This window comes from Tetrao urogallus (genome assembly GCF_951394365.1).
Source record: "Tetrao urogallus genome assembly, chromosome: Z".
Taxonomy (NCBI): domain Eukaryota; kingdom Metazoa; phylum Chordata; class Aves; order Galliformes; family Phasianidae; genus Tetrao; species Tetrao urogallus.
In genome coordinates, this window is record NC_136816.1 from 65,122,585 (window position 1) to 65,140,296 (window position 17,712).

General features: G+C 38.9%; 1 protein-coding gene across 1 annotated transcript; it reads right to left on the bottom strand.

The window, feature by feature from the left end:
- Positions 1 to 868: 868 nt before the first annotated feature.
- TARS1 (threonyl-tRNA synthetase 1) lies at positions 869 to 15,554 on the bottom strand (the record flags this gene model as incomplete). The annotated part of the gene is made up of 19 exons (XM_079548686.1): positions 869 to 1,056; positions 1,990 to 2,104; positions 2,785 to 2,857; positions 3,492 to 3,596; positions 3,677 to 3,777; positions 6,358 to 6,435; positions 7,169 to 7,306; positions 7,395 to 7,557; positions 8,088 to 8,254; positions 8,928 to 9,026; positions 9,892 to 10,038; positions 10,601 to 10,679; positions 10,759 to 10,823; positions 11,582 to 11,699; positions 11,837 to 11,958; positions 13,086 to 13,209; positions 13,992 to 14,182; positions 14,915 to 14,995; positions 15,534 to 15,554. 19 exons carry the CDS (start codon positions 15,552 to 15,554, stop codon positions 908 to 910), a joined length of 2,136 nt encoding a protein of 711 aa, XP_079404812.1. The 3' UTR covers positions 869 to 907.
- Positions 15,555 to 17,712: the final 2,158 nt, after the last annotated feature.

Below are 17,712 nucleotides of genomic sequence, written 5' to 3' on the forward strand. Positions count from 1 at the left end.
CACAAAAAAGCATCTCTACATCCCAGGATTTTTGTCAGTGACAGGAATTTAGCAACTGCCTTGTCAAACAGATGTGCAAAAACTAAACCAAAACTGTGTGAGGTCCTGGATTGAAAGGTTGGTATAGAAATATTGCACAAAAGGTGTTTGTACCACACTGAAAAGTAACACATCTTAGTATCATCTGGTCCTAACAATTCTGGCTTCCTTAGCTGCTTCTTTGGCCCTACTATTCCGTACCTCTTCCAGTCATATCCTCTCTTGAAACAACAGTGAGCTTACAATTACAGCATGTTTCAAGTGCTGCCTTCAGAAAAGGGCATAGCTTGGCCTTGGTTATCAGCTCAGTGCTACACAGCAGACAACCCCATGGCTGGAGCACTCTGCAGTGAGAGCTGGAACCCTCCCAGAAGCACCTACACCTACTAAGCAGAGAATCTCTACTCATTTCTCAGCCTATGTGATTGGGAAACGTTCAGAGTCAATGAATTTAACTGATGTAGCACAGGCAGACAAGATTGCAAGGTATCAACTTGCCAAAGGAGATATCATAATGCTGCTGCAGTGTAGCACTGCTATGTGCTTTCTTAAGCCTGAGGTTTCTTGTAAAACTTCCATGAAAAACAGTTGTTATCAAAACATATTTTATTTTTAAGTAGCTAGAACACAGTAAATATCCCCCATTAATGTTTCCATTTTCCTTTGCAGTCACAGAAAGTCATTTCATCTTGCTTCATCTGTCATTGTTTAGAGGCCATGAAATTTTACTTCAAGGTTTGTGAGAAACTGATTTTTACAAAAAGAGGCATTTCTGACAGAACACTTCTGCAAATCTTGTACAAATAACTCCGCGGTTAACTGAGTTAGGAAATCTAGAATCATTTTACATCAGGTGGAACAGGTGGTGTTAAAATTCTTCTTCAGCTTGTTTGGAACGAGAACATTTCAGTTCCAGCAGTCTCTTCACAGTATCAGCAATTGTACGCTCACCATGCACCTTGTTATCTCTGGTACGGATGTTAACTGTTCCACTTGCCTTTTCCTTTTCACCAACAACTAGGAACAACCAAGATACAAAAAGATGAAACCACCACTTACAAAATCTCTTCCCACCAGTTCCCTTGAAACACTGGTATATTTAACGAAAATTCTAAGAAGTTAGCAACTAACATATGCTCCCAAGTCTCCTAGGAGGTCCTCCTTCAAAGAACTCCAACTCAGATCTATAGCAGCCAATAGCTCTATTTAATCTCCTATCACTCAACAGACTTTAGTATATTATACACTTTATTTATTCATGTTTTGCTAGAAGTAAACTGAATAAGCCCAGTTTTATATTAAAGAGAGCCAGGAAATGAAAATGAGAAGAGTAATGCAAAAGCAAACATTAGAAACAAAACCTGACCAAGAGCTATTAGTTTGCTTGTTCTTTACAGAAAGAGTAAGATAGTTTATTAGCAAAGTCCAAATGTTTGCTAATTAAACACTGACAGATACCAAGACATATCTCTATGTGCAGCACTACTGATTTATGTGATGTACTTGGAGATAGCTACAGGACTGCATTTCTCCACTGAATGGGAGATTCCTCAGCTGCAGCTGCCTAACAACTCTTTGAAGCAGCATTTGGACTTAGGTGAGATGTTTTTCCTGGTACTCTCATCATTTGTTTGTGGTTTTTAAACTAAATTCATAATCACAGTTAACAACCTGAGTGACAAGCGACACTGGTTTTGACATGTGTCTCCACACTGCTGGCCAGAAAACAGAAGAGACTTTTTCTAAAGCAGCAATAATGCCTTGGTCCACAAAACAAGCATCCTTTTCACTAAAAGCCATTCAAGCAAGGAATGCTCATCAGATGTACAGGAGAGACCATCTGGAATGGAGACTGGAGGAGTAAAGTGAGCTAAAACACTCCTACCTGCTCAGAGAACCTCTCTGAAAAGGTCAGCCAGCATAGGTAGAAACAAATGCACTATACATTACCCAGAATAAAGTTATACTGTGCAAGCTGAGCATTTCTGATCTTCCTGTTCAGGGTGCACCCAGGATCTACATCAATATCCACCATTAACCCAGCATCATGGAATTGCTGTCTCACCTAGGAGAAAATGTATTTAAACCGTCACAATAGGGTATTTTGTGATGATGAACTAATTGCGACCTGTCAGTTAAGCCAGTCAAGCTTATCTGACCCTCTAAATCAAGTGCACTATCATCAGCTCAAGCCTTGGAGGTGAGCCCTATTCAAAGTAGGAAACGAGGTCTGCCATCATACAAACTGCTACGCACTGATATGAATACCTCACATTTAGGACCAGTATCTATTTTAATTTGATGCTGTGAATAGCAACAGCATGCTGAAGCTCTTAATTAAAAGTTGTTTGTAAATTTTTATTTTTTAATTTTGCAGGCTATTTTAGATATTTATCTATTTTAGAAGTAGAGAAGTCTGCTAAGTGCCAAATATGCAGAGAATTTTCTTCATCTTTCTTACTGCTCTGCAAGATGGACATTGCGAGAGAACTGGAACCTGAAGCACCAAAACCCCACCCCAAATAAACATCTGATATTTGAATTGCTGACATCTATTTTAGTTCCTCTTTAAAATCCATTTACATCTTCAGCAGCTTACTGTCACATTAATAAACAAATGATACATGCAAAGATCTAGAACATTTCCCTGTGACAAGTAACACTAGTAATAATATCTAAGTATTTCAATTAAATACAGTATATCTTAAACAAACCAACCAACAAAAACAAAACCATATACTTCACCTTTTGGGCATATTCATCACATGTTGGTCCCACTGGCACTACCATTACCTGCTGTGGAGACAGCCAGAGTGGCCTTCAAGAAACAAGAAAAAAAAAAAAAAAGAGAGAGTTTTTAGTATTTTTCAGAATGGAAAAACCTAGGAACAGATGAGACTAAAATCTACGGACAAGATTCATTAAGCTAGCAGCTTCAGAATGGCTCCAGAAGCACTGACAGCCCAATATCTAAGTTACAGTTTATCTTCCAGAAAACGAGAGTGTCTGAAAGAATTGCAGGGTGAGCAAAAGTACTTTTTGTCCTGAAGACTAGAGTTACATTTTACACACGTAATTGAGCCACTAGTCTCTTTACTAACAAATACTGGGAATAATATTTGAGTCTTGTCACCATCAGTAGGGTCACTACACTGCAGCAGATAAAGGAAATTACCAACATAAACGACTCTTTGCCAGCATCAAACCTGGAAGAGCAAGGCAAGAGATACACAGCTTGTGTATGTTCAAGAGTGGTACCACGTGCTACTGTATCTATTACTATTTCATATCTGAAGAAAGGGATTCAGAGAGAATTGCCTATGATATACCTATAGTATACCTCAGTAAAGCAAGCAAGTACAATAAACTCTACTGACAATTGCATGCTTGGGGCTAATTGGTATTTCATATGAAAGTGTTTGCTCAAACTAGAATCCACTTTTCAATGTTACCATTTGCCTCCATAGTTTTCAGTTAAAATGGCGATCATTCTCTCCACAGAGCCCAGGATAGCACGGTGAATGATAACGGGTCTTGTCTTGTCATTACCATCGTGGCTGTGAACAAAGTTAGTTACACACATGAACAACAGAAAAGTTAAATTACATAGCAATTAAGAATATCAGACTGTGCCTACCTGACAAAAGTGAGGTTAAATCTGATTGACAGTTGAAAGTCCAGCTGGATTGTAGCACACTGGTGGTAGCGTCCAATGGCATCTTTAATCTGAATGTCAATCTTATGAAACGAAAGAACAAAACTTTTACCAGAGTTTAAGATGAAGCATGCCACTCTGAAAATAAATTCACCATACTAAGATGGAGGCCTTCACTCACAGAGCACAGTGAAAGTATATGTGAGTTTAGACAGCACACTTTGGACAATATTATGATTTAAAACAACTTGTGGATTCTGATGCAAACAACGTCAGACCAAAAACAGGGGGAGATGTTATTTCAGAGGGAACTACAATTAATATCTCAAGAACATTTTCCGAGTTTGCTTGGTTTTACATTGGACCTTCATGAGTCTTTCACTGAGTAAACTCAGCAGCACATTAAGGGAAGGAGGATAGGTTAATTGTAGGTTTTGGCTCCAAATTGAGCACTTATTTCCAAAAATCCTGAACACGGGATGCACACTGTATTGTTAAATAATCCACTTACCAAGAGAGATCATATTAATTAATGACACATGGTCTTACTAAGAATAGTCTTTACTACAGATAGCTAATCTATTGCATCTGACACTTTAATCCTGAATACACTTTGGACAGAAGTTAGACAAAACATCTCTAGAAAACAGTCAATTTGTATTATACAGTCCTTACTGATCTAGTGAATCTGACGTCTTCTTCAACATTTTCCCAGCAGGGCAATGTGATTTTTTTTTCAAACTTAAGGATCAAACAAAGAGATCAGTGTGTTAAGTGCTGAAAGACAATGAAGTGCCTTTCTGAAGTCACTGGGCAAAATAATAACTCATTTAAAAGTTCTGCACTCTGAAGCCAGTGCTTATCACAATTTAGCTACAATTGAAGAAATCAAAAAAGGTTGTAAATGACTTTTTCTGGTAGAAACTCAAAATCATCCATTTCAGAACACAAAAAACACTCTATCCTGAGTGCAGAGCTTCACTTAACAATGCAACTTTAACCAGTTCACATTAAGACCAAGGCAAACGGCTATGTGTTTGCCCACTTCAACTTACCCTTGCTCCTAGTACTGTAGCTAAAGTAAATTAAGGTTAACAAAGGAAAGTGTTCCTGCAGATATTTGCCTCCTTTCAAATGAACTGAGGAAATTACTAAATCTTGTTTGCATTTCACATTATGAATGATAAGCTGTAACAGAACGTTCCACCTACAACCCATAAAATGAAATTGATTCAATCAGCATACAAAGACAAAAATCAGAACTAGTTTACTAGATGAATGAAGACAAACATATATTAAATTTACATCTATTAGGGAAACATTTAGAAGCAATGCTGTAAGGCTTTGTGTCCTCATGCTCAAAGACATCAGAAAATTTCTACATCTTTACAGCCGAAGAGGAAGCTCTTACAAAGACACACAGACTGTGCAAGGGTCTTTTTTAAAACCAAAACCCACCAGCAGTGCTACAAAACCATGTTAGTAAAAGCAACATTTTTCAGAAATCTGTTTAATAAACTTAATTACAACTGATTATTTTTCCCCTCGTGTCTTTTTTTTTTTTTTTTTTTTTTTTTTTTTTTTTCCTAAATTGGAATACAGGTTTAGGAGTTTCTTCCTGCTTGTATGCTATAGGATTATTGCATTATGCACCAAAATGATCATTTCTAACACAGCACACTGATCTTACAGTGCCACCTTCTGTTCATATCTCTCAATAAACCAACTCCAACTCAAGCAGCAAAGAGTTTTACAAGTAAACTCAGTAAAATGAGTACTAAAGCTACATAAAGGACAAGATCACAGAGAATTCTCTCTCTCTGAAGTAAACCAGGAATTTAGGTCATTGGGAAAACAGACAATTTCAGCCAGAAAGCACCATTTGATGATACAGATAACTGAACATATATATTAAACAACAACAACAATCACCACAAAAAAAAAAAAAAAAAAAAAAAAAAAATCAACAGCAAAAACCAGCAAACCCACACTTTCCCTTCCTATTTCAAGCCTTTTACAATCATTGCCTGTACCGGTCTGTCAGTTTGAGAATCCATTTTGTTCTTTATTCTCCAGCCAAAACTGAACAGCACCAATGCTTCAGAAACGCAGACTAACATCGAAAAATGTAGCTGTAAAGTTACGCTGGAAGTGCACATGCAGAGCAGGCTGAAAGTAAAAGCTGTCTTTATGAAGAAGATGAGAAATAAAAAACAAGAGCATCACTATTTTCTCTAGAAGATACAAAAAAACCAATGTATTTAACAGCAGCAAGCATCTCTCTCTACCATTTTTTTTTTTTTTTTTTTTTTTTTTTTTTTTTTTTAAAAAAAAAACTCAAAGCAATTCAGATGTTACTTTGACAAACCCTTCACTCTGGTCAGGTATCTGTCTGAATTTGTCTGTACACAGACAGAATGTCTGCAAACATTCTGTACAAATACACGCCAAACACTTTTCTTTCCAAGAAATTCTACGGTTGGCATAATTTTATGAAGACAAAGACTTCAAGTTTTTTTTTCTCCTGGTCTGCTGTACTATGAAGATGAAAATCTGCATGCTAAGATTACAGAAGCATCACTGGAAAAAAAGGAATTGTGAGACTTTTTGCGTACTTAATCCAAACAAAACCGCCACCCAGAGGTCCATTGCAACGTGCTAACCTTAGGTCCATAGAAAGCTCCATCACCAGGGTTCAACTCCCACTTCTCACCAAAGTCATTAAGGCTGTTTTCCAGTTGCTAGAGATAAAGAATATGTGTATTCAGTGTTTCTCACTTCTCACATCAGGTCAGCCTGCTGCTGCAGCCATCTAACACTACCAGACTCTCATTATTTCTCCATTACTGCAACAACACCTCTGCACATTCCTATCAACTCATTTATTTTCTGGAAAAACAAAGTTTTAGAAGAGACTCAGGTTAAAAAACGTTCAAATTGAAACTAATGCATACATTTTTTAAGAGGCTAAACAAGCAGCATTAGGTAAGATGCAAGAACTCTTTAGACAGAGCAAATGTTGAGGGAGAATCCATTCCTGTTACTTGTGTCTGTTCATGCCCCATCTTCTTTCCATACTGTACCTGCAAGGGCTAATGCTTTAGTAATGAAAATAACGTTTTCTGGAAGATGCCTCAAAATCTTATCACAAGAGCCGTTAAAATTAGTTCTTTTCATCCTCTTTTCTTCCCCCCCCCCCCCCCCTCCTACTATTTAATTGATCAAAAACACACAAGAGAAAGGAGAGAGACAATTTGATTCTGACATGGAAATCACTTCTGTATGGAGAGCATACTGTTCGTACACAGCATACTAAGAAAGCTATTTTATTACCCACCCGGAACTAGAGACAGTTATGAAGTTATATTTCTCATGCCCAGCTACCACACCACCTCCTAGAAGGCAATATACCCTTATGGATCTTGCAGCTGCAGTCTTGCTTTCATACAGAAAGGTAATAGAATGACTGTTTACCTTTTCAGCTCGATTCCACACCTCAATATCTCCCAGATACTTTTCAGGACGAGTAGAGAGATTCAGTTTAAAGGAGAATCCAAAGACGTCATAAACAGCACGCAAGAACTGTAGACAACTCTTTATCTCCTCTTCTATCTACGTAAGAATGGAAATACAGTCTCAACTACAGGAAATTCAGCTATTCTGATTTTAATACCCTATATCATTTACCAGTAGTGCATACCTGTTCCACGGAACAGAATATGTGAGCATCATCCTGCTGGAACCGACGTACTCTAGTGAGTCCTGTAAGAGCTCCTGACAGTTCATTTCGATGCAGAACACCAAAATCAGCCAATCGTAATGGCAGCTCACGCCATGATCTTGGACGATGATCAAACATAAGGCTGAAGGAAAAGTTAATTACTTGAAATTCATCTGAATCAAAATTCTGCAAAGAACTGCCAAAAGGAAGCAGCCACTGCCTAAGCAAGTGCCCACACTGCCAGAGACGTCATCTGAATACAACAATCATTTATATCTAGTTTTCTTTTTTCCCAGGAAAATTAATCAGATATTCTTACATGGGCAGGAGGATTGCTCCACCTCACACAGTGACAGTACCAACTCCTGAAGTGAGCACTGAAACCTGAATGGCTACACTGCCACAAAACTGACAATACCCTGCTAGCCACTTTGGCTAGTCAGATTTTGCAGCATCAAGGTTAAGCTTCAGTTCTGAAACAAAATCACTGCAATGACAGAAAGAAAAAAAAAAAGACAATTTTCGGGGTCCCTGTAGAGAGAGCTCACAATAACAACAGTCATAATTACGACACTCCTAACAAGGATTTTTAGTTGCGATTTTCTATTTGTTTGTTTGTTGTTGTTTTTTTAAATCAAAAGAAAACCCAATGCAAAGATGATGTGCATTTACCAGTGTCCTGGACAGTTCATAGGCTTCAGAGCAAATACTTCTTTCTCCACTTCAAAGGAAAACATGTTTTCATTGTAATGCTGCCAATGCCCTGAAGTCATCCATAGTTTACTGTTGAAAATATTTGGAGTGACAACCTCTTGGAATCCACGTTTTCGATACTCACTCTAAAATAAACCCAGTACATAAAATAATCAATAAGCAGATGAAAGTAATGGTACTCAGACTTTGATCTGCAGTCATGAAAATAGCAAGCACAATTTTTATAGAGTCCATCACTAAAGAAAAAAAAAGAAAAAAAGAAAAACAAGCTGGAAATGGCAGCATACCACCCTTCCCTCAAAAATTCCTCTGTTGTAAGCAAGAACAAGTTCCTTCCAACCAAGCAAAGCAGCAGTCCCTAATCATTCCATGACACCTGGCATTACTTTACAGCCCAAACATCTAATAATAAGACACAGAGATATTTACATTTTGCAACAGATAGATCAGGATTTTTTTCCTCATTTTTCTAATAATTAGCTGAAGAAGTCCAAGTCTAACACTTATTAAGTAGAATCAACAAGGATCAGTGAAACAACAGTAGAGTGAGCTTAGCTCTATCATGAGTCATCATTATCACTATTTTAACTACAGCAATAAAAATATAACTTGGCAGACAATGTTAAAACCCCAGTTGTAAGTAACCAGGTTCCTTCAGTTACACAGCTTACATGCAGGGAGCTGAAACAGCCCTTCATTTCAAGTCAATTCATACTGTTACATCGTTGTATACTTCCACATTTTTTCTGAAGTTAACCACTTCCTTCTGTAAGACAGTCTCCAAAAGACATTACTTACCCGGATGAATTCAATTAAGGTATTATATATGTAAGCTCCTTTTGGTAAGAAAAAACAGCTACCAGGGCTGAGCTCATGAAAGAAAAAGAGTTCTTGATCCTGCAGAAAAATATTGGAAAAACTTAGTACTTGCGCAGCCATTTTTTTCCTCAATAAACATTCACAAACGAGTTACTACTGGTCACCACCAAGGGTTAAAATAAAATAAAAAATAAATAACAACAGACCAGTTGCATTTCACTAGTACTTGTATCCCCATTAGTACAAATACAGGAAGAAAACTTCATTTTCTATTCTACTGTCAGTACCTCAAGAACTCAGGTTTATATGCAATTCCTAACTGCACGCACACAGCACCCTTGTCCACTGACAAAAAATATTTGAATAATTAGAGCTGCAGAAGTAAATATTAACTACATATTTGGACTGTAATTGGCTAATGTTGTGAAAAATTAAGCATATGCTTCAAGATTGCATATAATGTACTCTGTTCTTTTTCCTGATGTCCAAGCAGTAGACCTTTTAATAGCATTCAAAGCTACCAATTATAAGACGTGGATTTCCATCTAAAGAACAAAATGAAGAACTAATGAACCTGAAAAACTCAACCCCAAAACGTACTATAGATTCTAAAGATCAGAAAGAAGGCAAAACTGTGAGTGAAGAGGCTGCAGCAACCCAGGTAAGAATAAGCACTGCCTGCATACTAAAGAGGTCTTGCATACCAAAGCATTCATATAATATCTTGGTTAACCTGTTGAAGAGGCTTTTGCTCTGCATCATTTGCTTTAGGACTTCTGACACTTTTAAACAGAAAAGAACCTGACTTTGCAACTCAACTGAAAATACAGCTGCATTGCATCTTAGCTGTGTCAGCAAGTATATGCTGTGTGTGAGATAGTTCTATTGTGAGCTTACGTATGCATTATGTTTGTAAAATACACTACCATACAGAATGCCTTACCCGTCCAATTTTTCTGTGATCTCTGTTTTTAGCCTCCTCCTGGAATTTTTCCCATTCCTTCAACATTTTTGCATCTGGGAATGAAATTCCATAGATTCGCTGGAGAGATTCCATATCAGCCTTGCCTTCCCAGTAAGTAGATGAATTCTGTGCACAAAAAAATAAATGAAACAATGAAGAAAAGAAAGAGCCTACACATTTTACTGCTCTGGCCTGTTGTAAAGGGCACACATAATAATTAAACAAATTGCTGTTTAATATAAATATGACATGAATACACTTTTAATCATAAAAACACAGTGGTGAAAAAAGAAATGTACAAAGAAGAGCTGAATTGTAAAAGCCAGTTTCAGGCCCTAAATGGTCCTTTTTTTTTTTTTCTTCAAGTCTACTATCTTCCTCTGAAGCCATCCTATTTCATCTGCTCTGTTCACACTGAACCACAACCATCAGCTAAGCTAAAACAAGAACTCTCACTGATACATCTCAACCAAGAATTAAGCCATACCCACTTCCCAAGATGTGCTGGAAATGATGTCCCTGGCCATCTATTTCTTATAGCACACAATCCTTTGCCAGTTGGTTAAACTGAGTTTATGGCCAGGTTATCCACTTCACATTATGCTCCTGGATAATCTACTGCTGTACTGCCCAAACACAGCAACACACTGTCAATTAACACAATTGCCTAGGATAGTTTCAGTCATACCTTATGAATTTTTATGCTCTTTATCTTGCCAGTATGTCTAACGTGAGGTCCTCTGCATAAATCTATCAAGGGACCACATCTAAAAATAGAAAAAACATCTGTTTAGTATATTGAATCATAGCAAATTATACCTAGTAATACTATGCATGCATAATTACCTGTATACTGTTGTAGTTGGGGTATTGACCTTCTCATTCAGGATGCGACACTTGAATTTGTTATACTGAGAAGAAGAGAACCACACATTTATTAACTTCTTGTTAGGCAGTAGAGCTGATCAGCAGTTTAGGCTTTTTGCAAACTCGATGCTACGGTACATCAAAAGACACTTTGCTCTATAACATGGTGCTCCTGTCAAACAGAATAGCAAGCAGTACCTGAGGAACCTGATCCAGCTTCAGTGATCACACAGACCACAAGAGTGGACTGAAGACCTATTAAGGCCTCTTCCACTCTGAATAATACTGATTCTCTTTAGAGTCTTAACAGAAAAAACTGAGTAACCTCTATTTGAAGAATGCCAGGAAATTGTTTACAGCTAGTTACAAAAAAGAAAAAAAAAAAATTTATTCTTGCTTGATAATCTCATCCTTAAAATATTTTATGAAGCTTTCTGAATGCACCAGCATACACAGTTCAGTATCAGCACACCATATTACCACAGCCAATGTAATACAAGTGCACATTTGCAAATTTACATCTGTGGAAAATAAATGAAGAACGCCGATTCAAACATATTGCCAAGATCACCCAGTACAATTCTCACAGCTAGAGAAAAATCGATATATTTGTGAGAATCTAAATGATAATTTTACTTTTTTTTTTTTGGTAAAATATCACAAATGAGTTTGTAAGAACACATCTTCAAAAACGACTTTGAAAGACCTTCCTCTATCACTAACAGAACAACAGAAAATGTGGCTAAAGTTACAGATACTCAGAGTGTAACTGCATGGTGTGCTAACATCAAGAACAACTTACCTTAAACATTTCAAGTAGTGTTTCCTTCTTAACTTCCAGTCTTTCAAAGGGTTGCTTTTCCTTCATGATCTTTTTGCACAGCATTTCCAAAGCAGAGAAGTCATTACTTGATACACCTCTAAAATAAACAAGCAGAAGAGCACAACACTCTCACTTGCACTTGTGATTTCTCATCTGTTTGCAAGTAACCCAGACTTTGATATAACCATCGTCTCCCTCAGTTGCTAAAAAAAGAAAAAAATATATAAAACCTACCCATCCTCAAGGAACATGTCGTAATAAAATCCATTTTCTATTGGTGGTCCATAGCACAAACATCCACCATAAATTCGCTCCATAGCTTCACCCATTATGTGTGCACTTGAGTGCCAGTATACCTAATGGAAGTAAAAAAAAAGGGGGGGCAGGGAGGGAATAAGTCCAAATATGCACAACACATTTCTGAATATTTTAAATAAAATATTTTCTGAACGCTTGCTTCTGAGGGTACTTCATGCAGACCTCATATTATAGCAGTCTTCAGAACATCAATGACTGGCCCAGAAATACTCCTATCCTAAGCTCCAGTATTTCCAAAGAAATGCTGGATTTTTTAGTTTTACAGACCAAAAGCATATAATTCTTCTTTCCAGCCTCTGTTGAAATGATTTAGATTTGTCTAGAAGTCAGGAAACTAATCCAACATCTTTTTTTCTATCAACTGCAATCGATTGGCTCTGCTGACACACAGCATAAACATAAAGGTGCATTTGCAACACAAGGCCACAGTCCTACAAACATTTAAAAGTATGGGAAGTCCTGCAGTGATATAAAACCAGTTTAAAGCTAAAAAACTACTCTTTACCTTGTAGTGCACCTAAAGGGTTAGCAAATTAAAGCTAAGATTGTAAGACCTGACCTGTAAGATTTAACTCCGCTTTTACTTGCACAAGTCAGAGAACAGTAGATCAGTATTACAGAAGTAATCATTTAGTTGGCATGAAAATCCTACATTTGAACACAGGATCTTCGCTGCAATGAATTTGCAGTTTCTTAATCAAATTACTTTTTCTAAAAGACAGAATTTACAAATTCACTGGGTATCCACACTTAGGTGAACGAGTAGCCAAAAGAAAATATGTACTTCGGTATATAGAAAAAATACAAGAGCAACTTACTCAGCACATTGATATTCGTACTAGCAATTCTGTACCCATCATTGCTCACACAGCCAGTGTTAAAGTGGTTGGTTCAGAAGATTTACGTAACATTAAGGCTGTAAATATCACACACTTTGCATAACTACAGCAACAGTTAGCACACTTCATAACAAATACACTGACTATACATTATCTCAATACCATGTCTTTCTAAGGAACCATTACAAAAAATGAGATGTACCTACACAGCGTATCTTTTTCCTCCCTCTCTCCTCCTTCAAGCACAGTTCAGATGCTAGCACCTGCTGGAGGCTGGGTTTAACGCAAATCTAAAAGCAAACAAATTTTAGCTAGCAGATACTCACTGCTTGAGCCTCTTCATCCTCAAACTTGAGCAGCTCCAAGGTGCAATCCTCCTCTAAAGGACGGTCTAAATCCCAAACCATCTTATTCACTTTAGCAATAACAGTGTTGTCAGCTAAGCCCTGACTGGAAGAAAAAAACAAACAAAAAACATAGTATATAATTGTTTAAAATCAACAAGCAGAAGTACTCAAAATTTGCTCCACTATGTTGAGAATGACTTTTTAGGAGCACTCTCAGTGGGTATAATGCTGCAAATGAATTGCAAAGAAAGAGCAGTTTTAGCCAGTTCTGAACATTTAGGAAATGAGATGTAGGAGGAAAGCTGCACTGTTTATTAGACATGAATGCATATCTGACTTAGAAGCAGCTGCCTCAAAGTGCTAATCTGACACCAAAATCCTACTGCAATAAGAGAAAGAGCTTCTATTTCAAAAATTATCAAATACTGTTCCTAATGCAGTCATTCTACAGTTCCTCTAGGCAAAAACACTTTCCTTGATTCCAAATCACAAAAACAAAGCAGATTCCAATGACAAAGTATTAAGACATTAATTAGTAATAATAATAAAATGGTGGTATTTCACCTCTAGGAATCAAACAGTTTTCATAATTCTAATTGATAGGGTGTCCAGCACACATTGTTCAAATCCACCTCACAAGATATGCGAGTCAGCTGGAGATGGGTTCTTTCTGATAGTTATCTCCCATGCCATAGAAGTATAATTAAGCAAAATACATTTCTAATGTTAGCTCACTCTAAAAGTCAATTGAAACATCACCCAAATCATCTTACCCAGGTCCACAAAAACTAATTTTGCATTTGCTAATGTTAATGATCACAGCCACAATTTGCAGATGTAGATCAGTCTAAAAATTACTAAGCATATAATAGGATAGAATCATACCTAATTCCACAAGCAATTTGATAAGGTGTGGTCTTCCAGGACTCAGCATCAACCAGCTTGCCATCAGGTAATGTAACTTTAATGGGTTTACTACCATTAGCAGCTCGCTCTGCAAGAAGTGCATCGTGCTCAGCTTTAAGTTTATTGTACATCTCTAAGCGCTCATTGATAAATGCAGGCCAAGGATTTAGCTACACATAAAGAATAAAGGTACATTCAAAAGATTAATACCATGTGATGTCAAGAATGTGAACAGCATATACATTTCACAGAGGCCTATGCGACTGTCTGCAGCTATGCGCGTGCTATGCCTTAACAGACAACTATTACATAGTAACATTATACATACCGCAGTGCATCTGTTTAATATATGCATAAGATATATTAATGAACTACTAGATTAACCTCGTGCTTAAACTTGTAGCCAATGTTAGTTAATGCTAGTTTAACACAGTACAAAAGGAAAAAAAACAATTTGAAAAGCCTGTTGAACAGGTCCTGCTCTGACGTCAGGCTGTCAGTGCAGGCACCACAGTGCAGATGGCTGCAGTTCAGAGCTGGCTAGCAGCTCTGTGCCCACTGTTTACTCACACCAACCACAAACACGGAAGCAGCAGAGCATCTCTGGCGGGCTTTCATCGCCCCACAGACCTGCTGCCTATCTCCTGCTGCTGGTGGGATCCTTAGCGGGCTGCATCATGGAGCAGCAGCCACAGAAACCGGAGCTGCTCTCCCCTGACAAGAATATAACCTGCTGTCAAGAGCAACAAAGCCACCTCATGGTAAACTCTGCTGAACTAAGAAACAGCAGGGAAAGGAATTACTGCAATAGCAGATGAATGAATCAGACGGGTGACATACAGCAAAGTCAACAGTACACAAAACTACATCTTTCAACACCCGATGGCCTGACATGGGCTCACCTCTGCACGCCCTTCATCACCACATGCTTCTTTCATTTTCTTCTTCCCGCAGTCGGCCTTTTTTTCTTCCGCAACATTTACCTATAAGAGAATCATGAAATAGTAGAATGGCCTGAGTTGAAAAGGACCACAAAGATCATCCAGTTTCAACCCCCTGCTATGTGCAGGGCCGCAAACCACCAGGCCAGGCTGCCCAGAGCCACATCCAGCCTAGCCTCCAGGGATGGGGCATCCACATCCTCCTTGTGCAGCCTGTTCCAATGCCTCACCACCCTGTGTGAAAAACTTCTTCCTAATATGTAACCTACATCATGGAACACACACATCTCCTCATCCTCCAGCAGTTTCTTGCACTCTACCCTAACCCCACACACTGGGGCACAGTCCTGCGAAGCCCGCCCGGTACGCTGCCAATCCCACCCCCCTCTCCCGGAGACCCGAGCACCCCGGCGGCTTCATGGAAGACTCACGGGGAAAGGACCGAGCCTGCCCGCCCCTCCCCAGGCCTGCCACCGGGAACCCCCGCCTCAGCACGGCCCCCGAGCGCGGTGAGGGTGCGCAGAGCCCGGCGGCCCCCCGGTGCTGCTCGCCGCACGCCCCTTCGCGGCGCGAGGCCCACCTGCCCGTCAGCTCCAGCCATGGCCGCCGCGTGGAAGGGGTGTGTGGGAAAGGCTGGCAACGACGCGGCGCAGGCGCGGCCCAGCCGCCAAAGCTGATGCAACCCGAGGCGGCTCTACCGAGCCGAGCCAATGGGACCGAGCCGAGTCGAGCCGGGACCGGAGCTGAGACGTGTCCAGGCGGCCGCGTGGGCGTGGCGGAAGATGGCGGCGGTCCCATTGGGGGCCATGAGGGCGGGAAGCGGGGCGGCGTCCCGTCCCCACCCCCTTTGCGGTCTTGCTGTCTTCTCTCTGTCGGGGAGTTTCGCGGCCAGGGCTGCGTGGCCATGGAGCGCCGCAGCGGGGAGGAGGCTGCTTTGGGGTCTGCTTCGCTCTCTGCTCCCCTGATCTCAGCCTCAGAATCTGCTAAGGATAGATTAATTAATTTGAGTGATTTTTTTTTGCAAAGGAGACAAAAATCGAATTAACCTGACTAGTCTGATTCCCGATTAAAAAAAAAAAAAAAAAAAAAAAAAAAAGAATAAAAAATTGATAGACGTTTTGAAGAAATCCTAACTTGGGCAGAAAGGTGCAGGCTGGAGGACGCTTGCTGTCAGCAAGGGCTGGAGGTCACTGATTTCTTTCTCTGAGAAAAGGCTGTGGTATTCATGCACAGCTTCTTGCTATTGCAGCCTTCCTCCTCTCCTCGCCCTAGTGGTGTTTTCTATATGAAAATAAATAGTATTTTCATTTAGGAAATGTGCTTTTTCTCAGTGTGTTCTCGTGGCCGTGGAATTCCACATGGAATCCTGTTGAAGGCCTTAGGTTTGTCTGGTCAAGTGACCGGGCATAAGAAAAACGTTGGTTACAAAATTCCACACTTCCAAAAACTACAGACATAGTTCTTACTGGAAGGAGTCTCGCAAGAGTCAAAATCAGAGGTCAGGAATACAGCTCAGTCCACTGGCTGCCTGGCATCCCTTCTGCTTCCTGGTGTACAAAGACTTGTGTAGGATGTTTCCCCTTAATCTACTGCAATGCTTTGGAGCTTGGGAATATTTAATCAAAATATTCCTATATGAATGTCAGAGCACCTTGGAGTCTTCAGCCTCTGGTGCTTTGAGGAAAAAGATGAGAAAAGTTATGCAGTTTTGTATGGCTTTCTTTGATATGGGTGAGGTAGTTTAGAGAACGCCACTGCGTTATTTGACCACAAATGCAGGAGCTTGAAATACAGATCTTCTTATATGTTTAAAATAGTCAAAAAGGAAGATGTAGTAAATATGAGTTTAAAAGACAGAATCAAGTCTGTTAAATAGACCTGAATAATTTATTTGCTATCTAAAAGTAAAATATCAACTGAATATTGGAAAAACTTCCTTTCATGCTTCAATTAATGATATATATAAGATGTCTTGTAGGAACGCAGTCTAATAATACAAAGATATATATTTTTAAAATACTGATTTTTAGATTTGCTGTATCTTCTAAAGTACTTTTTGTGTTTTGAATTCCAGTTGGGTCAAGAGATGATGAAGAATAATTAAACATTTCAAAAGTGGTGGCAGGAAAACTTTTGTCTTTTGCCAGAAGATGGCAGCAGTGAAACATACTGTGCTGATTGGAAAAGCATTTCAGAGCATGCTGTCTTCATAACTTTTGATTTTAGATAATGAGATTTAGGGCATTAAACAAAAATCTCTAGAACGCTGATGAATGGTTTCTTGGATTTACTCTTAATCAGCAGAATTAAAGATATGTTTTTGACTTCATCTAGGTTCAAAGCCAGTGAAATTGATTTGAATGTGCTTTAATGATTATCACCATGTGAATGTTTGGACGTATTTGCTTACTTTGAAATGTGTTGGAAGACAGTGTTGGAGAGTTTGATTGGAATAAGACTTTGGTTTCTGTTTTGTTTAGGAGAACTAAAAATGGCAGATAGATATAGATATGCTAAAATGTAGAAATAGCCACCTGTCTATGTCAGGGATTTAAAATACATTGTTAGAATCAAGGTCTAGAGAACTGCGAGAAGTCCACATCAAGGGAAGAGCCATCAGCTCCAATTAAAAAATAATGCAGACAGGAGAATCTCAGAGTAAAAATCTTTTTGTGCAGTTTTCTGTTGTGTTAATTTTAACTGGACTGCTGTAACAAAGCAGTAGACTTCTCATAAGTTCAGTAAAGCAAGCACAGAAA